The sequence below is a fragment of the Ochotona princeps genome, chromosome 6, assembly GCF_030435755.1.
Source record: "Ochotona princeps isolate mOchPri1 chromosome 6, mOchPri1.hap1, whole genome shotgun sequence".
Lineage (NCBI taxonomy): Eukaryota > Metazoa > Chordata > Mammalia > Lagomorpha > Ochotonidae > Ochotona > Ochotona princeps.
Genome location: NC_080837.1, coordinates 9,394,838 through 9,421,827, shown reverse-complemented (window position 1 = coordinate 9,421,827; position 26,990 = coordinate 9,394,838). Strand labels below are relative to the sequence as shown.

At 49.8% G+C, this 26,990-nt stretch overlaps 1 protein-coding gene across 4 annotated transcripts in view; it reads left to right on the top strand.

The window, feature by feature from the left end:
* Positions 1 to 5,985: 5,985 nt before the first annotated feature.
* ARNT2 (aryl hydrocarbon receptor nuclear translocator 2) overlaps positions 5,986 to 26,990 on the top strand; it is a 160,225-nt gene continuing 139,220 nt past the window's right edge. For 3 of the 4 annotated variants that reach the window (XM_058665317.1, XM_058665316.1, XM_058665318.1), the window contains exon 1: positions 5,986 to 6,190. In XM_058665317.1, the coding sequence (XP_058521300.1) occupies positions 6,160 to 6,190 (31 nt within the window). In that variant the 5' untranslated portion in view covers positions 5,986 to 6,159. The remainder of the gene's footprint in view (positions 6,191 to 26,990) is intronic. The other variant, XM_058665319.1, reaches the window with a different exon arrangement.

The following is a 26,990-nucleotide window of genomic DNA, read 5'->3' as shown; positions in this document are numbered from 1 at the left end:
GCATGCTGATGAGGGAGCATGACCAAACCAGTTGGTTGGATCATGAACTTGGTCCAGCTGGGTTGTGGCAGTCACCAGCGTGGAGCCGGCAGAATGTTGACGATCAGCAGGAGACAGAGATGAATCATTAACCAGCCCTATGCATTCACTTGGCATTCTTTAAGCGAAAAGAAACTCTACATAAAACATTACAGAAGCTCCAATGTACGTAGCTAGCATTACCTACTGAACCAGCAAAAAACTACAGTATGCTGAAAAAGAGTGTTCTGCCTTGTGAGAGCGGTTTCCAAAAAGATTGGTAGAACAAGAAAGGAGTCAACTCTTAAAATGAGAATAATTTCATATCATGTGCTAAAACCTAATAAATAAATATGCAAACCAGTGAGTAATGGACTGAAAATGATTTGAAAGCCAGAAGGTGCTTATATAATAATTATAGCTACTACTGGTAGTCAGTGTTTCTGAAATCTCATGAACTGGGAGAAAACGAAGCCTTGAACTTATAAGGACACTAAATACTGAGTGGAATCTCTTTCTTCAGGCCCCTATTTCCCTTCTGCTCCCCCAGGAGTGATAACTGATGGAGCATCTAATCTGAATCAGAATTGCAGCAGGAAATTGAAAACTCAACCAAGAGAACCTGGAGGACAGAAGGATGATGGGGCTCCCTCACCCTGGACTCCTGTGCAGAACAGCGTTCCAAAGTGTCCTGCTGGGAACACACACAGAGGGACAGAGCCAAGCTGGTGTAGGGACACAGGCATCTGACAAGGTATCCTTAGCGTTCAAATCCTTCCTGTGGTTCAGGCTGTGAGCTGGGTTCCAAGCAAAGAAGGGAGTCAGGAGCCCAGAGCTTAACCAAGTTCTTGCACAACAATGTACCAAATGAGAGGGAGGGGTTGCGAAAGAATCCCCAAACCTGAGTCCACCCTCCCACACACACACTCCACAAGCAGAAAGGCAAGGGGTCAAGGAAGGAGACACTCACTGTGAATTGCAAAGTTCAAAGCAAAGGAGCCTGAGGACAGCGATGGCTTAAATCCTGGACTCGCCAAGGAGTCAACAGTGAAGATTCTAATGGCTTCAACCCGGGGCTGGGAGGTGCATGCACGTTCAGCTTTGATTGCTGAGCAATGTTGTGCTCCTTAGAGAATTCATGCTGGCCAAGTGGGCTCCAATTGGTTTGGGGAGCTTATCTGCAAATGATCTTTACCGTCTGTTCCAGATCTGTAATTTCCCTGTTTGCACCTGGAACTCCCCTACACAAACTCCCTTAGATGGTACAACGTTTTGTCTCCTGCAGAAGCAGGGAACTTCTTGAGTGTGGTGATTCGCATGTCCTAGGGCCAGTTGTATCACTCCCTTGATTTAGTCCTTTTGGCAAAGGACGGGAGAGGACACCTGGGCTAAGGGAGACAGGGGCTGAGAGCTGCCTTTACGTGACAGGGGTTCCGTCTCCAAGCACATGAATATGTAAATAACAACAAAGTGAGATACACAATCGAATGAGGGAAAAGGAAGAAGAGAGGAAGTCATGGTTTCACTGCTTGAAACAGGAGACAACCAACAGCTGTTACCGCTGAGTGAGGGGCACTGGGGGGAGAGGAAATACCACAGCATAGCTAGGCAATGACAAGCAGTGGGTTTTATTAGAGCTCTGCGGATGGTGGTGGCTTAGGAGTTAGTTTCAAGTACATCAAAGGAACAGGAAACTGTAACAGGGGATGTTCCACAGGGGACACCCCCCAGACTAGTTGGAGGTGCCGTGATAGATCTCCCCAAACTGGGTGCACTTGCCCACTGCACAGAAAATGATTCACTGACGTCAGGTGGTGGGGGAAAAAAGAAGTGTGTACTGCAGAGCATAGAGCAAGGAGCCAGGCACAGGTGGCAGTTAATTCCTGAGCTTCCCAAGGTTGGAAGGTAAAGGCTCTTACAGATCCAGGTCGGGCAGCTCTGGTCTGTCCAAATCCCTGGTTGGTCCTCTGTGCTGATGGCTTTCCTTCCATTGGTCAGCAATATCGAATCCTCTAGGGACTTTGATGATGGCACAGCGCATTCCAGGCAGTCTGGGAGGTCACATGTAGGTGACGGTTATTTTTGGCTTGGGACACAGAGTTCCTAGAACAGAAATCCCAAGCCAAGAGCAACATCAAGGCATTATCTATGAAGGGAATGAATGAATTCTTGAGTTCCACGATCAGGGATCTTGTACGGCCAGACCCCCTGTTCTCTTAGGTCTGTGAGCTCCTCTTGGTAAGAGGCAGAGCAAGGAAGCTTGCAGCTGAGGGAGGGAGGCTGGCAGAGCTCACTGCCTGGGGTCTCATGGTGAATGTACCAGCAGCTAAGGTGCCTAAGTATCTTTGTAAAGATACAGCCTTCAGACTGATTTGCTTCTGTCCTTCTAATCAGTGTCTTCTTTTCGCTTTGTTTGTGTCCCACCATCCTCTCCTCTGTGTTAGCTTTCTCCAGCCATGGTGTAGCAGATGTCTAAGGAAAGGGCTCCCCCAGCCCTTACAACTGCATTCCCCCTTCTTGGGAGCTCAGCATCCTTGTAAGCTACAGTCTGTGGCTCTACCCGCCTGCCCTCCCAAGCTGGGACAGTAATTTTCACCCAGGCGTGGTTGGGGCAGGAGTAGGCAACTGACCTACACCAGGGCTAACTCCAACCTTCCTCCAAGATGCCATTTCATTCCTGGAAGGGAAGCAGAGGTGGACCATGCCCTGATGGTGGCAGCCAAAACCAGTTTCAATTCTACAGTCAGAAGAGCCTTGCTCTTCACGGGGAGGAGGGGGGAAGGCAAGGAGCCAGAAGCCAGGAACTCGATCTGGGTCTCCTACATGGGTAGCAGGGACCCATATACGTGGGCTATCATTCTCTGACATATTAGTAGGGAGCTAGATTGGAAGCAGAGCAGCCGGGACTTGAATTGGTGCTACCTAAGCAAGTGGCAGCTTTATTTCCTACAACACAGCACCAGCCCGTCATTTCATAATAGAAGCTCTCAGCCTCTGGTGTCAGGACTCAAAGATCTCAAATGTAACCAGGTTCAGCTTTTTGCCACCAAACTGAAAAATAAAAGGAGGGGAAAATGCTCTGATATACACCAGCGCTGGAGCTGGCCAAACTCCGGCCATCCCAGGTAGCACTGTACCAGAATCCTGTGCCAGGAGTCCTGCGGCTCTGTGTTAATTTTTAAAACAGTACAAATCTCAACTACAACAGCCTCTTTGCTGTGTGGAGGAGCCGTAGGTTATTTAGAGGTTGAGTGGAATTCCTCAGTCACAGTCCGCTGACTCTCACAATTAGCTGGAACCCACTGCGCTGTATAAACCAGCAATGAGTAACCATGCCATTCCCTACTGTTTACTGAAGGCTTTCACCTACAGATCAGTTTTCTGATCCTTTCACCTGTCTGAGGCCAGTGACAAGAGAGAGAAGCAGAGGGAGGGCCCACGCCACCCACACCTTCACCCCTTCTCCATGGTCCCTGCACCCCGGCCATCAGGCCCCAGCATTGTGGATGACTCAGCATCCTGGCTGGCTTGGCTGTTGATCCACGTGACCTCACATCTTTTATTCTGATTTCAGTTTCCTCACCTGCAAGTGCTGGCGGCTGGATGGGATCATGGGCCAGGTCTGCTTTCTGCTTGTGTGGTGCGATGACATGGGGAGAAGGTGAACTGCCTCCTGCATGGGTAAAACAGAAGCATGCCCATTACTTCCTGGGAACTGCAGCACTGCACACTTGGATATGGAAGCACTGGGATCTTTCAGGAAGTGTCATTATTACTAGTATCACGGCTTGACAGGAAGGGTGGTAGAGAGCAACAGAGATGTTCCATCTACTGGCTCACTACCCAAATGGTGCAATAGCCAGGGCTGGCCCAAGCCTGTGCCTGGAGCCCAGAACTCCACCCAGGTCTCTCCCATGAGTAGCAGGGAGACAACTCCTTGCCTAGCAGGGAGCTGGATCAGAAGCAGAGCAGCTACAATTCCAGCTGACATTCTAATATCAGTGCCAGTGTCATAGGCAGTGGCCTAACCCACTGTGCCACCATTTCAGGACCTGTTGCCTGCTAGGATTATTGCAATGCACAAGTGTAAGAAGGAGGATTATGCAAGATTCAGCATTAAAAGTATTGGCAGAGCAACATTGAAAACTGGGCAGGATACCAGCACAATGAGAAAGCAAAATTTGTCAACAAATACATGTGGTTAATTTGGTGAAAGCTTAAGTCATTGTCACTATAATTTTTTTTGGGGGGGGGAGAATTTCAGAAATAATTGGGAGGCAACATGAGCTCTGAGATACAGTCAGTAGCAGAAGTGGCTATTAAATGGTTACCATAAATGCCTAAGAAGGAGACTTGCTTGATTCTTAGACACGTGGCTAGCTGGAAAATGCCAAAGCTTGGGTGGGAGTAGTAGGGCCAGGTGGGCGAATGTGGGGAGACAGGCCAGCTTGTGGGAGCAGGCCCAGAAGGTGACTCTGGGTAGCAGAAACACTTGAGTGAGGAGTGACGGAGGAGAGTCTGCCTTTGCATTTAGCTTGGGCATCTGTCAGTCAAGTGGGTGTAGTACATTACGTGCAGGTGACTAATTTGAGGATATTGAGCTGTGGAGTATGTGGAAGAGATTGAATTCCATTTGGTTTGAAATCAGGGAGAAATCAGGCTAGTCTACTTGGATATTTATTTATTTGAAAGAGGGACACGAGAGAAAGAGATGGTCCATTTGCTGGTTCGCGACCCAAACAGCCCAAAAGCAGGGTTGGGCCAAGCCAAAGCCAGCAGCCTGCAGCTCCAAAGTTCTTAGGGCCCTGTGCCCATGTGGAAGACTCAGAAGCTCCTGGATTCTGGCTTTGGATCCTGGTTTCTAGTTGTGCCATTGTGGCCATTTGGGGAGTGAACCTGCAGATGGAAGATGGACACTCCATGGGAGAGCAGCATTGCAGACACAGGCTGAATCTCCATCCAGCCCCTTTTGTTCTCAATGGGAAAGGGCTCCTTCCCTCCAACCGCTGCAGGATAGCCACCACAGAATGTCTTCCTCCCAGGTCACAACGGGGATTCTAATCTCAGGTAGAAAAGCACCCTCCCCTGCAGTTCTTTGCACTTGGAGCCCTCCAGGATAGGAAAGTCAAATCATTAAGAAAATCGTTTAGGGGCAGGTGTTTGGGGCCACATGGGGCCTCAATGGAGATTCAGCTTGGTCCCTCCACATCCCACAAGGGAACGCCTGAGTTTGAGTCAGGCTTCATCCCAGTTCTAGCTTCCTGCTAACGCACACCCTGAGAGGCAGCAGGTGACAGCCTAAGTGATTCTCTGCCACTCCTGGAGGAGACCTGGGTAGAGTTCCTGGGCATTTGATGAGAGAAGACTTCTCTTGTCTCTGCTTCCTAAATAACACGAAAGAGGCAAAATTAAAGGAGGGAAAGTCTTTTGAAAGCTTTCACTTTGGCGACGCAACTAACGTCTTGCCGTGACCATAGGAGACACGGCTCGGTTGCTGGTGCCTGGCTGTACTGACCAGGACGGCCTCGGGAGCCGTTGGGCGCCGGGCATCGGCAGGCGTGCGGGCCTGGCATGCTAAGTGGGCAGCACTGGGGCGCCTTTGTTCGTTGCCGCGTTCCCCCTTGCATCCTAATAGACCGCGCCCCCTTCGCGGTCCCGGCCACTGTCCCCCCCGCCCTCCCCTCGCCTGGGGACACGCAGCTCCCCTGCTAGAGATGCGTCGTTTGCATCGGGGTGGGGGGTGCACTGGGCTCCAGCGAGCGCGGCCACGGCTGCACCCGTGGACCCCGGCCCAGGGCAGCCCGAGCACCTGCACATCCCCTCAGCTCCCGGGACCAGCCCCCCGCCCCCTGCGCGCCGCCCCAAGTCTCGCGGTGCTACGGCTCGGCCCGGGGAGCGGCGGGCCCGGCGCCCCCACCGCGCGACAAAGGCTGAACCGGGAGGCGGAGGCCGGAGGAGGGGCGGAGGAGCCGAGGGGGCGGGGGCGGCGAGCGGCCGCGGCGGCGGGGAGCCCAGGCAGCGCCGCCCGCCCGCGCCGTCCTTTGTGTGGCGGCCGCGGCGCCCGGGCCTGCGCCGGGTCCCCGGCCGCGCGCCCCGCTCCGCGCCGCCTCCCGCCGCGCGCGCTGCTCTGTCCCGGGCAAGATGGCAACCCCGGCGGCCGTGAACCCTCCGGGTGAGTAGCGGCCGCACCCACGACCGCCCAACGGCTAGCCAGCAGGCCCTTGACCCCGGGTGCCAGAGCGCTCCGGAGGAGTGTGGAGCTCAGCTCCGGGCTTCGGGCGCCGAGGGCGGGGAGCGGCTGTCACCGCGCGGCCGCCTCAGCATCAGCACCAGCGGCCGCATCTCCATTCCTGCCGCCTTGGTCGCGGCGGGCGCCGGCCGGGACGCGCGCTGAGTTGGCCTCGCTTTCTCGGGAGCCCGCGGGGCCGGCGCTCTCGAGCCTTTCTGGTTCCGAGAAGCGGCGCTTTGTGGGGTGCCCCGCCCACGCATCTCTTCAACCCTGCCGTTCCGCCCGCGAGCTCCGCGGCTGAGGCGTGGAAAAGTTTGGAACTGGGATTCAACAGGATAGCCGTACACGAACTCGCCCCTGCCCTGCCGCCGCGCCCCCTTGAGCGCCGATCCTGGTACCCTGTGCTTCGCTCGCAACGCTGCGCGCCCGGCCTTGCCCCAGGTCGCTTCTTCTTGCCTCCAGGAGGCTGACCTGTGCCTTCCGGTGGTGAGGGTGGAGGGAGTAGGGGAGGGAGACTGGTATCCGCCTTGCTCTCTCGCTGTGAGAGATATCCAAAATCAGAAAGCCTGTCCGGACCGAATGGGGGACTGGTGACCAGGTTTGGAGTTGCGCTGGGGAGAAAGTTCCCTAGCCCCTGAGTGTGTTGGGCGCGTGCAGAAAGGAACATTTCAGTTGATTGCTTTAGGCGCGGCAGGTGGCTCGGGCTCCCGCGGGGGTTGGGAGGAAGTGAATACCGGGAGAGCCGCCTTGGCCAGTTCTGGAAAACTCAGGAAGGACAGAGAAGTGAATGCCTAGCAAAGAGGAGCGTCCACCCGAGTCAGGAGTTGCAAGGTCCCTGCCGACTACTGCGGTGGCGGGGGACGTTTGCAGATGGGACTTTGAAGAAATGGAAGGTTTGAATCTAAGGAGCCAGGGACTGCTGGAACCCCAGGCACAGGTTGTGGGGGGCTTGGGCTAAGCATGTGCAGAGGGCACAAATGGTAGACACCTTGGGGTGTAGAAGGAGCTGGCAGGATGTGCTGTGGAGTTGTTTGGACGGAGCCTGGGGCTACCCAGAGTGGGTTAAGGAGTTTGGGTTGTTTCCTGCTGGAGCATTCAAAGGTGCTGAGCCAGGGAGCACCATCGTCTTGGATTTTTTGCACCTTGAGCTTGTCAACTCCTTCTAGCTGATGGGAAAGGGAGGCTGGACGCAGAGTAAGGAAGGCAACCACTGGGCAGGTGAAAAGTTCAGACTGAACAGGGATTCCATTTGTACAAAGACCATGGTGGAGAGCCCATGGACGCCGTGCCTTGGACTTTGAGGGACCTGAATGCAGCAGGTGCAAGGTAGTGGGGTGTCAGTACCTGGCTGGCCAGCTTGCCCGGACTGTGTGTCTGTTGACATAGAAGGTGGAAAGAGAGAGAGAGAGAGAGAGAGAGAGAGAGAGAGAGAGAGAGAGAGAGAGAGAGTGTCTTGAGCATGGTGAGAATTTTTCAAGTGAAACTTCCTTGAGGGGCTCACCTCAGCTGTGAGCCCAGCATCCTACCCCTCCTGACTCCCTGCTGTAGCATGCAGGACCTGTTGTTCTTGCCTCGCACAGAGGGTTGAATCTTGAGGCCTGCAGCTAATTGTGTGAACCGGAGTGGGAGAGGAGGAGAACAATTTCAGGTCTAGGAGCTGAGCTAACTGCACTCTTGACTTTTCTGTGAACTCCTCTCCTTCCTCCCGCTACCTGCCTCCCTAAATGTTGCTGCTTTGCAAAGAGTAGGAGCTTGATAAACACATCCAAACGTCCAAATGGATGCATGCAGAGGTTGTAACATTGATGTCTTGCTGCTCTGGTCACAGCCAGTTACCTGCCATTCCCACTGCCTGGCCTCCTTGTTCCCGCACCATTAGGACCATGTGCTTGGGGTACAGGTTGGGCACCCTGATGCCCAGGCGATGGTAGATGGAGCTGGGTTCTTCACCCTCTCGGTGGGTCCCAGCCAGGTTCAGCCCTCTGGCCGGCTGCTCCTCCAGCTCCTGTTGGGGTTTCAGATGAGGATGTTCCCAGTTCTCCTGGAGGCAAGAGGCTCTGGAGGAAGATAAACATCACTCCTGGCCAGTTCTGCAGCAGTGATCCTGAGTTCAGCTCCTGTCTACTGTGACACTGGCAGCTTCCTACTGGAGGGGCGTTTATTTCTCCCCTCTCCTCTCCTCTCCTCTTTTCTCCTCTCCTCTCCTCTCCTTTTTCTTTCTTTTTTATTCATTTATTTTCATTGGAAAGGCAGATTTACAGACAGAAGAAGAGGCAGAAATATCTGTCATCTGCTGGTTCATTTCCCAAATGACTGCAATGCCTGCAGCTCAGCTGATCTGAAGCCATGAGCCAGGAGCCTTCTCTGGGTCTCCCATGTGGGTGCAGGGTCCCAAGGCTTTGGGTCGTCCTCCATTGCTTTCCCAGGCCAAAAACAGGGAGCTGGATGGAAAGTGGAACGGCCAGGACTACTCCCATCTCATCCTATATGCTGTGCCCATATGGAATGCTTGTGCTTAGAGGTGGAGGATTAGCCAGTTGAGCCAGCACGCCAGTCCCTGAAGGCTCATTCCTGGTGCTTGGTGAGGATACTGTCCAACAGGCTGATCTTTATTCTGGGCAGCGAGAACCGAGTCCTAGAGTCCTGTACGTGTTTGTGAGTGTGTGTGTGTTGTTTGCTTTTCCACCTTTGGGGGTTGCATTTCAACATGCCTGATTGATTTAAAGTTAGGAAGATTTGAGTGAGCTGAAGCATGACCGGAGGTCTTTCTCTGACATGGCCCGGTTTAAAAGGGTTTCCCAATGCTGTGGTTCTAACTCTGTCTTCTGGAACTTGATCCTGAGGGAATCAGATGCACATTCGGAGGAGTGATTCTTAGGAATTATGCACTCTCTGGGCATCCTCTGACATGAGTCTTTGCAGTCTCAAGTATGGTTTGCATAAGTTAAAGGATCTCATAGGTGCATTTTAAGAGATTGAGAATTCCACTCTCTTCCCCCTGGACCCAATTAGTCTATTCAGTTCCTGTCAGGTTTATGGTCTTTGTGGAACATTTAAATTTGGAATTGACTGTGTCATACGGTAAAATTCTCTTGGGGAAATTGCCATAGAGGGAGGGAAGGACATTTGGGTGTGTTCAATGATCAGATTGAATGTCCACGGTGCAGGGTATAGGGTGATGTGAAGTGAGGAGGACCCTGCCTGAGCCAGAGAGGGGAAGCACAGGTCACTGTGTACCAAGGCTGGAAGGCGGTGGATGTGGACTGGGTGTGCCTGTGTCCCAGTGGGGCTTGGGAGGAAGCCTGCTAGGGGATAGCTTCTGACATGGGCCTTGAGAGCTCCTAGCCCCTAGGGACTTCAGCAAAGGGCATTTTGAACTAGCTGGGGGTTGGGAGTTGGGTGCATAGGTTTTTGAAAATAGGGACTCTTTGTCAAAGGGTAGACTCTGCCATGCTCTTGGGAGCCCACTGGGGTGTCTAGGAATGTGGGGTAGATTAGAGCTTTACAGAGGTGCATAGTGGCTTATAACTTGTGCAGCCTCCTGTAGGCTTAGAACAGTTGGGTTAACTGAACGCATGGCTCAGTCCATCTTTTTTTTTTTTTTAAAGATTTATTTTATTTTTATCATAAAGTCAGATATACAGAGAGGAGGAGAGACAGAGAGGAAGATCTTCCATTCAATGATTCACTCCTGAAGTGACCGAATGGCCGGTATGTGCTGATCCAAAGCCAGGAGCCAGAAACTTCCTCCAGGTCTCCCACATGGGTGCAGGGTCCCAAGGCTTTGGGCCGTCCTCCACTGCTTTCCCAGGCCACAAGCAGGGAGCTGGAAGGGAAGCTAGGATGTCGGGATTAGAACCAGTGCCCATATGGGATCCTGGTGCGTTCAAGGTGAGGACTTCAGCCACTAGGCCACTACTGCCCTGGGCCCTTGGTCCATCTTTGATTGAGTCTATGAGCCCACCTATTGCAAGAACACTTGATCATTGTCTGTCCATCTAAGTGGAAAATTCTGGCTACTTCAAGTCTATCAGGTGCAGCACACATCTCCATATCATGATGCTGAAAGTGTGACTCTGAGGGTCGGTAGAATACCATGCATGAAGGGAAACATCAATTTTGCTGGCCAGTAACCTGCATCTAAAGCACGTGGCCTCCTTTTTCTTGTCAAATCTGTCACATTTGCTCTTTAGGCACGTATCTTTAGGCAGGGACCCAACGATGGACTGAATGCATTTTTGGCTCCCATCAGAAGAAAAGCCTGAACCGAAGGAAGGAAGCGGGGCCCTCTGAGGTGGATGTGCTCCTGTCGTGTGTGTGTGTGCACATGGAAAAGCTGTGGTTATCACAAGCAGAAAGAGGCTCACAGCTACACCGAGAGAAAGATGCAGCCCCCGCACAGGCAGGCCTTCTCCACCGTCATTCCACCAGCCCCAGAGTAGTGTTTTCATTATAGTCAACAGGGTTCACGTGGACACAGCCTGGTCCCACCAAGTCCATGACTCAGAGTTGTCTTGCTGTTGTACATTCTGTGTGAGCAGAAGCATGTGTGGTGATGCGTTTGCTACCTCTGAGTGAAAGCAGGGTGCTCCCAGCACCCTGAAAATCCCGTACCACCTGCTACTGCTCTTTTCTGTTGTGTTTGTTTTTCTTGTCCGTCGTTTGGCCTGTTTGAGAACCTCAGGCAGTGGGAACCTGCTCTGGGTTTGGATGTGTTTTGATGCTTGGTAGGTGCTCCTGTGGTGATTCTGAGGGGTGGTGGGTCCTTGGAGGGGCAGGGCTGGAGAGGAGTGAAGTGGTCTGGCAGGCCTGGGCTGTTAGGAGCAAGCCTGGCACCCCCTGGGGTTCCCCGACTTCCCTTCACCTTGTGACCTCTCTGGTCCCCATCATTGGGATGCCACCTCCTGTGAACCCCTCCCTGGAGCCCACCATATGCCAGCGCTGTGTTCTGCACCTGCCAGACTTCTGAACTCAACAAACCTTTTTTCCTTAAGAAGCACCCAGCCTCAGGCGTTTGGTGGCAGCCACTGAAACAGAATCAAAGCAGAACTGTTCCACATCCATCCTCTTCCAAGGGGCTTCCTTCACCTGCATGGCCAGGTACATCACTTTTTTGGTGCTGCATGATATTCCATCTTCAGGATGTATCAGTTCATTGATCTGTTTATCTGCTATAATGGAAATCTTGGTTGCTTCAGAATCTAAGCAATTATGAATGAATATGCTTCTGATTAATGTGTATGGAGTGACTCCTGCATGGCAGGAACTGACCAAAGCTCTGGAGTTATTGTGGTGAGCATAGTCAGGGTAGCTCCGTCATCGTGGGGTAGGGCGAGCAGGCATACAAAAGGCACACATGCCGAAGAAATGACACCTGGAGATACATAAGCCAGCAACCTGATTTAGATGGGAGGTTGTACAAAGGTCACTGGAAGATCAGAGAAGGCCTCTTGTGCTCCCGAGTCATGCACAGGGCAGTAGAGAGATACATGGGAAAGCATTTTAGGCATAGGCAAGAGACCCTACAAGGGCCCCAAGATTGAGAAAAGCCAGGCAGAATTGTGAGCAATGAGGGAGAAAGTGGTGTGAGAAGAGGCAGGGATGGAGAGACACAGATCTCAGGCTTGGGGCTTCTGCTTTGATTTTAACATCAAACTAGCAGGGACACTCTACTGAAGGGTTTTGGGTAGGGGACAGGCATGATCTCCTAGTCACCTTCACATGCTTCCTCTGGCCACTGGGAGAACAGCAAGACTGGAGATAGGCAGGCAAAGCTGCCTGACTCTGCTTAGAAGGTGCTGCCCGGGGCCAGGGGTGCCAGTAGACTGGCAGAGGGACAGGTGGGTGTGAGACGTGTTTGGGGCAGCTCATGTCCTGCTCAGCGTGGAGTCATCTGAGGTTTAATGGTGTAAGAGGATGAGGCATGGGGGAGGTGAGGGGAGGACAGCAGGTGCAGGTGGAGCAGGCCAGTGTTAGATGTGCAACTTGAAGTGTCCGGGAGAGTGCAGGTGGACGTGTGGCCTGGAGAACATGAAGAGGGCATGTGCACAGCCTTTGTCCAGGTTCTCTAAGGGTTTTTCTTGGTGGAGGTTGGGTCCCAGATTGTGGAGCACTGGGACTGGTTGCCTGAGTTCCAAAGCTTGGCTTCTGGCCACTATATCACTGTCTGTCTGTATGGCTTCTTTTCCCTTGCCCTTTGAATTGGAGGATGCTCAAGTCCTCATGTAAGGTGAGGTAGTACAGTGGGCCCTCCTTGGCTTTCATATATGCAGCTAACCAATGAAGGATAGGATGTATTTGAGAAAAAAAAAATTGCTGTGTGGAACAGTTGCTTGTCATCCATGTTATTGGTCCCTAACAATATAGTATACTATCTGTTTTTCTGTAGAAAAGATTTATTTATCTATTCGAAATGCAGACTGTGTGTATGTGTGTGAGAGAGAGAGAGACAGAGAGAGAGAGAGAGAGAGAGAGAGAGAGGCAAAGATCTGCTGGTTCACTCCCCAAATGGCCAGAATGGCCAAGATTGGGCCAGTCTGAATCCAGGAGCCAGAAGTTTCTTTTGGGCCTCCTGTATGGTTACAGAGGCCTGAGCAATTAGGTCATCTTTGCTGCTTTCCCAGGCATATCAGCAAGATGCTGGATCAGAAGTGGGTTAGCCAGGACTTGAACCAGTGCCCACATATGATGCTGGTGTCACAGACTGGCCATGACACAGTGCTGATCCCAAGGCTAGGCAATTTTGAATCAGATCCTGCTAGGAGCTGTTACAGAGTAGGTCAGGTTGTTGGACCAGCTGACCATGGAGAGCCTTCTATTGTTGTCTTTCAAATGTATTTGTTTGAGGCAGAGAGCTAATGTCTATTGGTTCACTCCTGAAAGATCTAGAAGGTACAAAGGAGCTGATCCCAGGAGCCAGGAGTTGCTTCCAGGTCTCCCACTTGGGTGGCAGGGGCCCTGCTCTGCTGTGGGCCACAGGTGTCTGAGCCAAGGTCTGAGCCCCATGTCCATCCTCACACAGGACTTTTTATTTGAGGAATGACCCAGGGCTTCTGCTTGTGTGGTGTCCCTGTTCTGGGTGTGATGGACTGTTTACCTGCCCTTTGTCCAGCTCCTCTCCCTGCCAACTCCTCCTTTCTGTCCCAGGGTGTGTTCTTCTTCCACCAAGGCATCCCAGCCTGAGCCCATCACTCAGGTAAAGGTGTCTAGGGCCCCCTGGGCTATTCTGTGTCTCTGGTGAGCTTCCTCTCACCTGGACGAAGGTAGTAAATTGTCTGGTAGTTCCTTTGGTGCCTGTGCCTCCTTCCGTGGCAGAAGGAAGTACATCCAGCCCAGGGCAGCCCAGCGCCTGCTGTGCTGCCTCCCAAGCGGAAGCCTTTCCATAATGCCCATTTGCCAGCGCATGGAACCACGAGGGACTGTCACAAAGTTCGTGGGCAATGCAATGAAAGAATGACATGTGTTTCAGTGTCAACATTTCAAAATACACACTCCTTCTTCTTCCTTTTTAATTTTACTTATTTTATTTTTTTATTGCAAAGTCAGACCTACAGAGAGGAGGAGGGACAGAGGGGAAGAGCTTCCATCCACTGATTCACTCTCCAAGTGGCTGCAGTGGCCTGGGCTGAGCCAATCTGAAGCCAAAACCAGGAGCCAGGAACTTCTTCTGATTTTCCCACGCAGGTGCAGGGTCCCAAGGCTTTGGGCCGTCTCCTCGACTGCTTTCCAGGCCACAAGCAGGGAGCTGGATGGGAAGCAGGGCCACCGGGACATGAACCAGTGCCCATATGGGATCCCAGAGCATACAGGGCGAGGACTTTAGCCACTAAGTTACTGCACTCTGCCCCCTATTTTTTTTTCTTAATGCCTATTCCCTTCAACTTTTGAGAGTCCTTTATGTGTTTGGGTTTTGGAACAAAATGAATGTGATGTGAATTCTGAGTGCCAGCACCTTTAGGGGCTGTGTATGAATGAGCTCATTAGGGCAGCCGTGTGCCTCCCAGGGGTGTTGGAGTCGAGAATCCACCTTCCTGTGTGATGGTTGTGTAAATAAGGGCATGCACAAGAAGCTAGGCCTCAGTCCTTAGGGGCCCAGTCACGTTGGCCAGGCTGTCTCGCTGCTCCCCTGTGCTTTCTGTACAGAGCCCAGATCCCACCGTTCTCCTTCTGCCCTCTCCCTCCCCCATTCAGTTCTTCCCATGGGTCTCCCATTACCGCCTCACCCAGCAGCCTCTGGCCACTGTCCATGCCTCCTGCTTGGATTGAGCAACCATTTTCAGCCTGGCCCGGAGAGCAGGAGGCAAGGTGATTTCTCCCCTCCCTAAATGTTCTTTGTGCCTCTACAGAAATGATGGTAGTTAGTCCTGTGTTGCGTACAGATTCAGGAGGTGTCTGTAACGGAGTGTGGAAGGGCTTGCTTTTGATTGGGGCATACCAGCTTTTCTTCTGCAGCTCTCTGCTCAGGTCCAAGTGGCGAAGGAATAGGGGAGTAGGCAGGGGTGCCATGTCCAGGGTTGGGGAGGAGACACCAAGGAAGCTGCCCAGGGCTAAAAACAATCTATTTGCAGTGACCCACTTGAGCCCACTTGGGAGTGTCAGACTGCTTCCTGCCTGCTCTTGTCTGGTACCAGTTGTCCCAGCAGCAGCTCAGGGAAAGAAAAAAAAAAAGCCACTGCAATTGTTCAGTAACCAAGGAGGCCAGGACAGGTGCATGGCTGCCCTTCCTAGCCCTCAATAGAAGAGGCGAGTTCCAGACAGCAGGGCAGCAGGGGCCCTTAGTTAATTTGTGCTCCAGTTCTTTTTATTCAGAGTTACACAAAGAAGTTTTCACTCTCTTATGATCGACTCCCTGAATGGCACAGCTGGGCATCTGAGAAAACAGGGCTCGGAGGCCAGACATGTGGACACACAGGGCTGCTCAGGTGCTGTTCTTGGTGGTCACAGTTCCACAGGGTGGGGATGCTGCTGGCACCCCTGGGTGCTGTGACAGTGCGTGGGGCGGCCCTCACAGCAAATATTTGAGCCTGCCCCAAAGGTCATGGAGAGGTGATCTGCTGGGACAAGTGCTTTTTGTAGGCACCTGGACAGTGGCAGCTGGAAAAAAATCCGAGGATTCCACTGGAGTATGGCCTCCAAGAAATGTTGGCTCCTATGAATCATGTCTAGAGGCATGGTGGCTTTTACTTGAAAAATTATTTTTCTTTGGGCCTGGTGCCGTAGCCTAATAGGTAAATCTCCAGTGCCTTGCACGCACTGGGATCCCATATAGGCACAGGTTTGTGTCCTGGCTGCTCCATTTCCCATCCAGCTCCCTGCCTGTGGCCTGGGAAGGCAGTAGAGGACGGCCCAAGGCCTTGGGACCCTGCACCTATGAGGGAGACCTGGAAGAAGCTCCTGGTTCCTGGCTTCAGATCAGTTCTGCTCTAGCCATTGCACCCACTTGGGAAGTAAACCAAAAGACAGAAGATCTTTCTCTCTGTCTCTCCTTCTCTCTATAAATCTAACCTTCCAATAAAAAAAATCTGTTAAAAATTATTTTTATTTGCATTGGAAAGGCAGAGCAATAGAGATCTGGGTGGAGAGATTTTTCATGTATTGTTTCATTCTCCAAGTGCTAGCAACAGCTGGTGGCTGGGCCAGGCTGAAGGAGCAAGTTGGGAATTTCATCCAGGACTCCCGTGTGGGTAACCAGGGCCCAAGGCCTCAGGCCATCACCCACTGCCTCCCAGGATTCAGGCCAGGCACTCTGAGAATGGACACAGGTGTCCCGAGGGGCAACACCACTCCTGTGCCCACTGCCTGCCCCCACAGGACAGCTGCCAAGAAGCCTGAGGGGGTGAGGATGAAACTCAGGAAGGATGTTAAGCAGGAAGGAGCCAAACTGCAAGAAGCCTATTAGGATTCTTTGGGGGTTGGCGATGTCATTTCCGTCACATCGGCAGTTGGAGATGAGGCATGGTCTGGAATCGCTTGCACTGATTTGCTGTGCTTGACGGATTCCAAGTCCCTCCCCCCACAAAGGATAAAATGAGGGAATGTGAACTGGGATCACAGCTGTGTTCCTTTTTTTTCCCCTGGAAGCGTTTTTTTGCAATAGAAAACTTCCCATTCTGCCCCGACAGCTGACAAAGGATGCCTGACAGCCATGAGGAGCAGGTTGATGAAGTCTGTGGTCAACCAACCCCCTGTAACTAGACGGCCTTGGGACCGTTTTATGCAAATATCTGACTTCCCATGGGTGAGCACGGGACAAGGTGGACCCTTCCTGCTCTTCCCCCAGACAAAGAGCCCTGGTTGAGCGATAGCTCAGGACGCAGGACGCATTCTGGGACTCCAGGGTGTGTCATGTCCTCGTCAGCTCTGCAGACTGTGGGTCGGCTGCAGACTGTGCGGTGGCTTCTGCAAAGCCCTCTTCTCCTGCACATCCCCTTCCCCCTAGGTCCCTGGTGGCAGTGAATGGCACCGCTCTGCATTCATTGGCCGAGCCAGACATTCATTACTTTAATTGCTTATCCACCTAATTAAACAAATATTAATTGAATGCCAACTGCGTGCTCACAGTGGTGTGCAAACCTGGGCGTGGCCTGTGCTTTCACAGGTCTTTCCAGTGTGGCCAGAGAGTCAGCCGTTTATTAAATAATCACACGCACGAGGAAATCATTAAAATGAGGATTTGGAGAGAAAGGAATCTTTGTTTTTGGATGCAGCGGGATGCCGTGGCAGCCTTCTGAGGACCCGAGGTTTGGGAAAGCGCCCTCTGGCTGCCGAGTGAGGGGGGCATTCATGGCAACCGGACCCAGCAGGGTCCTGCTGGGCAGCTCAGGGGAGGGCCTGCAGCGGCCTGATCCAGGCATGCTTGGATGAAGAGAGAGATGGAGGATCCTTGAGGTGTTTAGGAGGTGAACCCAACTGAACTCATGCAAGCAAGTAATGGATTGGGTGTGGGAGCCAGGAGGAAGGAGAAGCGAGAGTTTCCTGACTCACCCACAAAAGCAACTTTGGGGGTTTGGTGGAGGGAGAGGTGGGGCAAGGGGGAGTGTGTACCAAGGGAAGCTGGCACTTTTCCAGAGGCCTCTGAGTGGCTCCATGGCCCCTGGGTCAAGATGTTGCTGCGGGTTTCTGATTGTTTTGTTCAGCTGCTTGAATAAGACCTGGTAGGAATAATGCCTGCTTACACCACTGAATGAATCAAGTCTCTCAAATCCTAAGCCAGGGAAGAGCTGTATCCACCACACAGTTCCTTTGTTCTTGGTAATTTTTTAATGCTGGAATGATTGCGTGCCTGTGTCCTCATCACCCACATCCCCAATCCTTAACCTTCTGCTGTGTTTGTTTGTTAGTTTCTCTCCCTCTCTGCAACCCACTCCTCTGCCATTTGAGAGTGTGTGGAAGACAGGGTGCCCATTATTCAAAAAGTCTTTTTATTTAAGGAGAGGGGGAGAGAGAGAGAGAACTGGCTCTTCTGGATGCTGGTTCACTCCCCAAATGCACTCTATAACCAGGGCTGCTTCTGTCCAAAACCAGGAGTCAGGAATTGAGTCCAGATATTCCATGTGGATGTCAGACAGATCCAAACACTTTAGCATTCAGCACTGCCCCCCAGGGTCAGGAGCCAAACCCAAGCACTCCAACTTGGGACAGACATAGCAGATGTCTTAACTAATGTCTTACCCATGAAGCTAAATACAAGTCCCTGATGTATCTTTAGATCTAAATCCTTTAGTGAGTACTTCCTAAGAATAAGACCGATCCCCCACAAAGCTGCTCTTCATGGTCAACATTAAGAAGTTGGCATGGATGCAATAGCGTTATCTAATCCATAGCATTTATTCAGATTTCACCAACTCTTCCTCATGGGGAAAAAAAAAAACAACTTTTTTTTTCCTGGCCTGAGATTTAATACAAAATTACTTCCTTAGTTTTTTTATTTTGCGTTCATGACTTTAATGTATGTACAAATATGCAAGACTTTTTAAAGATTTATTTATTTTTATTGGAAAGGCAGTTATACAGAGAGGAGAGACACAGAGAAAGATCTTCCATCTGCTGGTTCACTCCCCACGTGGTCAAGTGGTTGGAGCTGAGCTGATCCAAAGCCAGGATCTAGGAGCTTCTTCTGGATCTCCCACATGAATGCAGGGTCCCAAGACTTTTAGCCATCCTCCACTGCTTTCCCAGGTCACAGACAGGGAGCTAGATGAGAAGTGGAGCAGCCAGGATTAGAACCTTTGCCCATATAGGATCCCAGTGCATACAAGGTGAGGACTTAGCCACTAGAATACTGTGCTGTCCCCCCCCCCCCTTTTTAATGGAATAACCTACAATGTGATTTTACTTGAAGTTACCTAATAATTGCAATGAAGTTGTGATTGTTAAACAAATGTAATGCAAGGCTATTTATTTCTAAAAAGATTATTTATTTGAAAGGCAGAGTGGCAGAGAGTAAAAGAGAGATAGAGAGTCTTCCATTCCTCAAATGCTTGCAACAGGCAGAACTGGGCCACACGAAAGCCAGGCCTTAGAACTCCATCCAGGTCTCTGGGCCTGGCGGCATGGCCTAGCGGCTTAAGTCCTCGCCTTGAACGCCCCGGGATCCCTTATGGGCGCTGGTTCTAATCCCGGCAGCTCCACTTCCCATCCAGCTCCCTGCTTGTGGCCTGGGAAAGCAGTGGAGGATGGCCCAATGCATTGGGACACTGCACCCGTGTGGGAGACCCGGAAGAGGTTCCAGGTTCCCGGCTTCGGATCGGCACGCACCGGCCCGTTGCGGCTCACTTGGGGAGTGAAACATCGGACGGAAGATCTTCCTCTCTGTCTCTCCTCCTCTCTGTATATCTGACTTTATAATAAAAAAAAAATAATAGAACTCCATCCAGGTCTTACACTTGAATGGCAGGGTCCCAACACTTGATCCACCATGTGCTGCCTCCTGGGCTGTACCAGCAGGTACGTGGATTAGAAGCAGAGAAGCTGGGATTGAACCAGCACTCCAATGTGTAGGATGCAGGTCTCCCCAGTGACAGCTGAACTTGCTATACCACAGCATCTGCCACACAAGAGAGTTTTTAATAGCCATGACAAAAGTGAGTGTGACAGTTGATGAAGTCAAACTTGGTGTGTGTAATGCTAAGGAAAGGTGTGGCATGAGATGTCATTCTCTACATGCTTAGCAGTTCTCCTCTTTGGGTTCTAAACACCACTGGAGGGGACATCAAAGAGCCTGTGGAAAATGGAATTAGCCAGTTTACTTTGGTGCAGAAATAAATTTGAATCCATGCATAGGTTTTGTGACAGTACACATTTTCCCACAAATGTTTCAGAGACCTACGCATGTGTTCTTAAAAATTTCCTGTGCCAAAATACACTTACGTTTGACTTCAGTTTTCCTGGAAATTTTTGGAAGTACTTTGTCATAGGCAATTCACATGCTTTCTGTCAAGTACAAGTCCAGGGAATTTTAAGAACATACTCTAAGGTTGATCTTTCCTGGGCTATCGACTTCACTTGACAAAGTGATTGTGCGCTGACTGTCAGGTCTCTAGTGCAGTTGGCAGGGAGTGTTTACTTGCCAGCCTCATTGACCACACGCGCTCAGACACTTTCCAGGTGGGCTGCTCTTGGGCTCTGCCTGCAATGCTCTGCAGTTAACCATGGGGTCCTTGCTCCACCAGAGTACTAGGTGTCCTGTTCTCGCTTGATGAAGCAGTTCTGGGTTTCCCTGTGTGTCTGCTTCTGTGCTGGAATATCACCATACTATGGCTTTCTAGCCACTAGGCTCCACCCACCCATGCTTTGATAACAATGTATACCTTGTGAAGTTCTTGAGAGAACTGAGCAAGATAAACACCCACATTGCCAGCCTGTTAGCCTGGAGTGCAGAGCCAACAAAGGCCCCACTCTGCCCGGAATTCACTGTAAGTCGTTTTCCTATTGCAGTCGCTTTATCATCTAAACAGACAATGGAGGAAACTCTTTCTCTAAGTGTCTTTGCTGAGATACGTAATTGAGTGCTCCGACCTATCTACCGTCCTGGGCATTTGGTTAGTTACCTGGGCACCACCTTCCGCAGGCTGCTGGGTTCCCGGGCACCCTTCAGGCAACGGCTGCTCCTCCTGAGTAGACCTGGACTCTGCTGCTGGCCACCCATAACCATAGAACTTCTCTAAGGGACCGTTTAGAGTCTCCTTGGCTGCATTTTTTGGCATCGTTGAACACTGCCTGGCCCACCTGCTCTGTGTACCTGCTCCGAGGGAGACTGGTTGGTCCTAGACTTCGCAGTATGGCTTTCCTCACCACTGCTCAGGAAAGCAGGGCTTGCGATCAAGATCCACTTGTAGATGCCTCGGGTCCCTGAGTTCCTTTCTTGGTTCTTCCTTCATTTTCCTGTAGATGTGGCAGGCACTGCCTAAGACAGGGTATGTATGCAAGAGAGGTTTTCGGAATCCTCATCTGACTGACACTGAGCAGCGACTCTTGGCATGCCCACATGGCCTTCCACGCCGCCTTGTGACTCTGACTGCAGAAACTTGGACACTGTCAGGTTCTTCTGCCTTCGTGAATGGCCAACCCTGTTTCAGAGCGCGAGGTATCATTCTTTGTCCTCAGTGTGGGTGTGCTTAGCCGTATTGTGCTGGGCCCACTCAGTCTAGAAGCTCTGTGACTTTCAAGGTTGAATAGTTTGTTTTAACAAAAAAAAAAATCCTTCTTTCCAGAAATCCTGTTTAAATTGGACATCTTGGATTGACACAAAACCTTCTATTTGCGCTCTCATTTCCCCACCAGTTCTTTGATTCCTTTGGGAGATTTGAGATTTTAAAGAACAGACTCTTCCATCCGCCTTCACCAGCAGTTGGCACCAGCTCATCGGTACAAGGAGTTGGGCTCTCCCTTCCTGTTGGTGGGGCAGGGGCAGGACCCTGGGTGATCTGTTACTCCCCTGTGGGTTGGAAGGAGGGGAGATGAAGAGTTTGGAGTGCTTTTTTAACCTGGGAAATGGCGGCTTTGTAAAGAAACAGTAAGATGAAATCATTCTTCTAGAAGACGAATGGTCTCTAATTGGCCATCCTGTGGTGCCAGCTGCTATGATTTACAATTTGAAAAAAGAAAGTGGTTTGGTTTAAACATTTTAAAAATGAGCAATTTGCCCAGCCAATACACACAAGAATGTGTGTGTGTGGGGTCATCATATTAAAATCAGTTAAAGTAAAAATCAGTCAATGACCCATAACTTCACTGTTGCCTGGCTCATAAGAGTTCTCTGATGGTGACTCTGATGGCCCATCTTACTGCTAATTATCTCCATCACATTGAAACCAGTTGTGCTTCCAGCTTGGCTGGAGGAGTGCCCCACCTTAGTGTTTTGGGGAAGCCTGGGGGTCCCTTAGAACACCTGGATCCTTGGTCAGCTCAGGGAAACTGAAGAGGAAGCTCTGGCCTTCTGCTCATTATGGATCCTTGTGAGGCGTCTTTACTCAGTCCCCAGGCTCCAGCCAACTGGTGGGCTATCGTTTTACCCAACTCATCTCTTAGGAAATTAGACCACTGAAAATTCAACAGAATTAGTTGGTCCGTGGATGAACTAAGTAACTGCAAAAAATGTATGACTAGAGAATTCATGCATTAGGAAGTAGATTGAGAGAAGTTACGGAGAATTCAGCATAGAGGCTGTGTTAGAAAAATAGGAAAGGGAGGCACAGGAATTGATGCCCACATCCCAGAAGAGAGCTCAGGCTCCAGTCCTGCTGTTCCACTTCAGATCTAGCTTCCTGCTAATGAGCCTGGAAACCGAGGGTGATGGGTAGTTAGTTAGTTCCCTGCTACCCAAGGGGGAGATCTGGATGGAATTCCCAGTGTTTGTTTCAGCCTGGACCACCCCCAATTGCTGCTGGCATTGAGGGGAGGGGTGAGGCAGAGCATGGAAGCTCTCTCTCTCTCTGTAACTCTGCCTTTCATATAATACCTCAATTAACATTCCTATCACACAGAGTAGGGGGGTTAGCAGAAAAAGCTAAGGATTTTCCAGAATTAATGTGAATCACTGAGCAGTACATTTAGGAGCTACAACAAATGCCAAGCAAGATACTATGACTATATCCACATTTAAACAAAATACAGTGAAAATTCAGAATAGACATATATAGAAAAAAGGAAACCCTTAAAAACAATAACAGTAGATGGGTACTGCCACAGGAATGGCTCTTACTGTAAGTCAGGAGGCAATAAAATAGCATTAAGCTATTTATTTAAAAGGAAGAGAGAGAGACTGAATATAAATCTCCTATCCTCATGTGGTAGTAACAGGTGAGTCTGGCCTGAAGCCAGAAGCTTGGACATCAGAGTGTGCATCTCTCACATGGTGTCAGGTACCCAAGTGCTTGAGCTGTGACTGTTGCCTGCTAGAAGCATTTTCAGCATACCAGCTACAGTTTAATTGCAAGCCTGAAACTCTACCTAAGTGATCTTGTCAGAGGTAGAGAGAACTATGCACATTTTAAGATAAATCCATATTTAGATGTGGGGGATACACAATGAAATATGTAACTGTGCTTCCAAATCTAAGATGGACTCCCAATGAAACTGTTGGAAATGTGTAGACAATGGGATGCAGGACTGTCTGACCTTGTCTGTACCAGCAATGTTGGGGCACACTTAAACAACAAACTGATGCAATCATGACTCCTTATGAAGGACTATACTAATGTAACAATATGGGGAAAATCAATCCGGGGTGCACACTAAGAGGAAGTGGGAAGTCCCAGTCTCTCTGAAATTGTGCCATAAAATTCAAAAATTCAACAACAGCAAAAAGAGTAATGAATTGAGACAGAGACATCATTTGAGGAACCTTTGGGGGACCCACCTTGGAAGCTGGTAAATGACCTGTGGGGATGTTGTCGGATACAGGAGGAAGACAGGCAATGACACTGCAGAACATAGGATCGATGCGAATGTGTGGTGACTATAAAACACAGCAAGGCAAGCTTTCTGGCGTGAGCAAGGTAAAGCCATGGAGTGTGGGACTGCCACACTCGCTGAGTGTGCGTAAGCTGGGATGTCATAATTAGTGCATATGGTGTACAGGACTTCCCAGCTAGCAGGACCAGCACTGGAGTGAAACCTGTAACTGCCCCTTTCCCAGGAATATCGGGAATAGGAACAAAGGAAAGAAAGAAAAAGTGGACAAAGAACAAGCAGAAGCTTCCGATGTAAACCTGTGTGTATGGGAGTAGTCCTTCTAAATGGAATACATTTTCTGAATTAGGAAAGAAAGATCACCCAGTTATTTAAATATTTAAAAAATTAGAACCATCTATGGTTTACAAGAGATATGTTAAAATTCGGTATGATTCCATGAACAGCTTTTGTGTAAGTGAGGTGGGAATTGGTATACATTTGCACTCCTCTTGGCATATCTTAGCATTTTGGGCAATTCAGATTTCAAGGTCTGGCCCACCCAAGAGAAATGACATTTTCTTAAAGGAGAACATTTTCTTAAAATGTGTGATGCGTTAATATGAAATATACTTCCACTTAAATCAGTAAATGAATGTGTTAGAAAGAGACCAATAAAAGCCCAGTACCTTAGGGAGAACATTTTGGAAACCGGTAATTACGAAAATAAACACGAGCCCTGGAAAATCACATGTAGATTCATTCATAGGGAACAAGTGGAAGGTTGAAATATGTGCATGTGTTGTCCCTTGGCTTGTGGCTGTCAACAGGCGCTGTTGTGAAAGTCTGCACTCTGCTGGTGGGAATGTGAGTTCAGGTCATGACAATGGGTAAACTCGAATAGTCCGAGAACCAGTTGATTTTAAGAAAGTAAGAGTTTCTCAGTGTGAGAAAACAGTGATGCAGTCGTTATTCTGTCATGATGTTGATTACTGGAGCAGAAACAATCTAAGCACGCAGCAATCTAAGCATGGCCAAGAGTGGTCACACTGTGCGGACCCATTTGAAGAACTTAGATGGTTAGAATGGTATAGACCTATGTTGATTAGCGGGGAAAACTTGCATAATTTGTTCATTGAAGGACTGAAACTCTGTGTAATGAAATTCTATTCTTATTAAGCATTTCCACATGTATTTGTAGTTGTGTGAATGAAAAAGGGTCTGGACTCATTGAGGATATTCTAGAACGTGCGTGAAAAAAAGAATCAATGCTAAGTTGGTTTTAGTGCAAAATAAGTTTTAGATTCATGTCTGATATTTCCATAGCATGCATGGATTTTTTTGGAGTCCATGATTTATCTGAAGGCTCTTTACACCAAAACAGTCATTTTTTAAAAAGTTGTTTTAAGATTTATTTATTTTTATTGGAAAATCAGATTTTACAGAGAGAAGGAGAGACAGAGAAAGGTCTTCCATCTGCTGGTTCACTCCCCAAGCAGCCGCAAAGGCTGGAGCTGAGCTGGTCCAAAGCCAGGAGCCAGGAACTCCTTCTGGATCTTCCATGTTTTGTGTGATTATATTGCCAAGCCCTTGTGGTGTTATCATACAGGAAAAGGCTTTTAAAAAGAAAATTTCTCATTTTCTATTTAATGTTAGTTTTGAGGACAAATGGATGCTGGTTTACTTTGTCACTTCCTCAACTGGATGGCTTTAAGCGGAGTACTTGGAATCAGCCTTGATTTTGTTGTCTGTAAAATGGAACTTGAAGTAATGCCTACTGCAGTCTCAAGTGAGTGAGAGGTGGGATAGTGTCTGAACTGTTAGCAGTCACCAGTGTCAGGATTAAGGTCTCGATCATCACCTGAATGATGGGCAGGTGGCAGCATCGAGAAGTGAACACAGAAGTTGAAATCCTGATACTAGGAATGTTCCTGACATGGTTATGAGCAGAGTCAGCCCCAGCAATTTTATTTTTAGTGTTGATTGAGATAAGCACCAATGCTTTCTTATTGCAGCTATGGGTGGGATTTCCTGATGCTCAACCACACTGGTGTGTATCAAATGGTAGCCCTGCATGGTTCTTGTAATACTATTAAGATATGCTGAATTGGTGTCATTGAGATCCGCATTCACGGGACCACTAATTTCCAGAGCCACCTGAAACACAAAATCTTATTCACTTGAAGCCATTTGTATCCACGAGTGGGACTAAGATTCGGGCATGCATCATGCACAATTACTTGCAAAAAATCAATCTAGTTTTTATAGCAAGAAGTGTTGTGAAGTTGAAAGATCATGTAAGATATTCAACAGATGCATCATTAAAATAAAAATGTGACATGAAGATGCTTTTGCAAAGGGGAGCTGTTATGATGGAATCTTGGGCACGTTGGCTTTTGGTTGGGCTGCATGGAATAAGCCAGCTCAGAGTAGCCATTTTTTTCTCCAGAAAAATGAGTGGGGAGCTAAACATTTTTTTTTAAGATTCATTTATTTATATTGCAAAGTCAGATATACAAAGAGGAGGAGATACAGAGAGGAAGCTCTTCCGTCCAATGATTCACTCCCCAAGTGACCTCAACGGCCGGTGCTGCGCCTCTCTGAAGCCATGAGCCAGGAACTTCTTCCAGGTCTCCCACGAGGGTCCAGGGTCCCAAGGCTTTGGGCCGTCCTCAACTGCTTTCCCAGGCCACAAGCAGGGAGCTGGATGGGAAGTGGAGCTGCCAGGATTAGAACCGGTGCCCATATGGGATCCCAGTGCATTCAAGGTGAGGACTTTTGCTGCTAGGCCATGGTGTTGGGCCCGCCAAACATGTTTTCAAGCAGCACTTGTGAGGGTGTTCTGCTCAGGAAACCAGGATGTGGTCTCACCACTGGCTGTAAGCTTTTGAAAGGAACCTAAAATGTTCGTGGAGAAATGCAATTAAAAGATGGCAGGCAGGTGGGTATTGTGGCACTGCATGTTAAGATGCTGCTTGGGCTGTACGTGTTGCACTATCAGAGCAACGATTTGAGCCCTGGCTGCTCCGTTTCTGATCCTGTTCCGCTGATGTGCCTGGGAAGGCAGTGGAGGGAGGCTGTAGTCCTTGGACCCCTGCCATCCACTTTGGAGATGTGGATGGAATTCCTGGCTCCTGGCTTCCTCCTGGTCTGAGCCTGGCTGTTGCAGGCATTTGGGGAATGAACCTGCGAAAGATCTGTCTCTATCCCAGTCTGCCTTTCAAGATAAATGAGTAAACCTTTTTTTTTTTAATAAGCATTTTTTGGGGATGCTGGTTGCCTAGGTGGCAGTGTTACCCGCTATGCCACAGCACCTGTCCCTGCTGCTCTGTGTCTGCCAGGGTGATTGATCTCCACTGGGCCGGTGCCCTTCCTGCTGTCTGTGCTGTTTTTACAGAGAAGCACCTGCCACAGTCCTTGCCCCTGCTCCCTGTGGAATCTAATCCCATCACTGACTCCCCGCTTCAGGTTCCCACAACTGCACCACAACCGATTTGAATGAAGGACTCTTTAGAATTGATCACTTTCAAAAGAAGCAAATACCATGTGTTGGGCATGTGAGCAGAAGAGGAAATTCGGATGTGCGAAGTCCTACCCAGCTTCTTCTGTGTCTGGGGAGGAAGATTCTTTCAGATAAATGCAAATCGTTGACAGCACTTACCCTTAACGTGGTCACGCCTGTCCCTGTGTGGTTCATCTTGAGCAGCTCTGGAGGAGCAGGATGTTAGGGGAGCTATTAAAAGGATAGATACAGCAGCTATATCAGCAGCCCCACACAGCCCCTGGAATCCTGAGGAATAACAAACTGCTCAGTTGGCCATGTTTCCAGAAGCCACACTGGAGGGGGAGGACA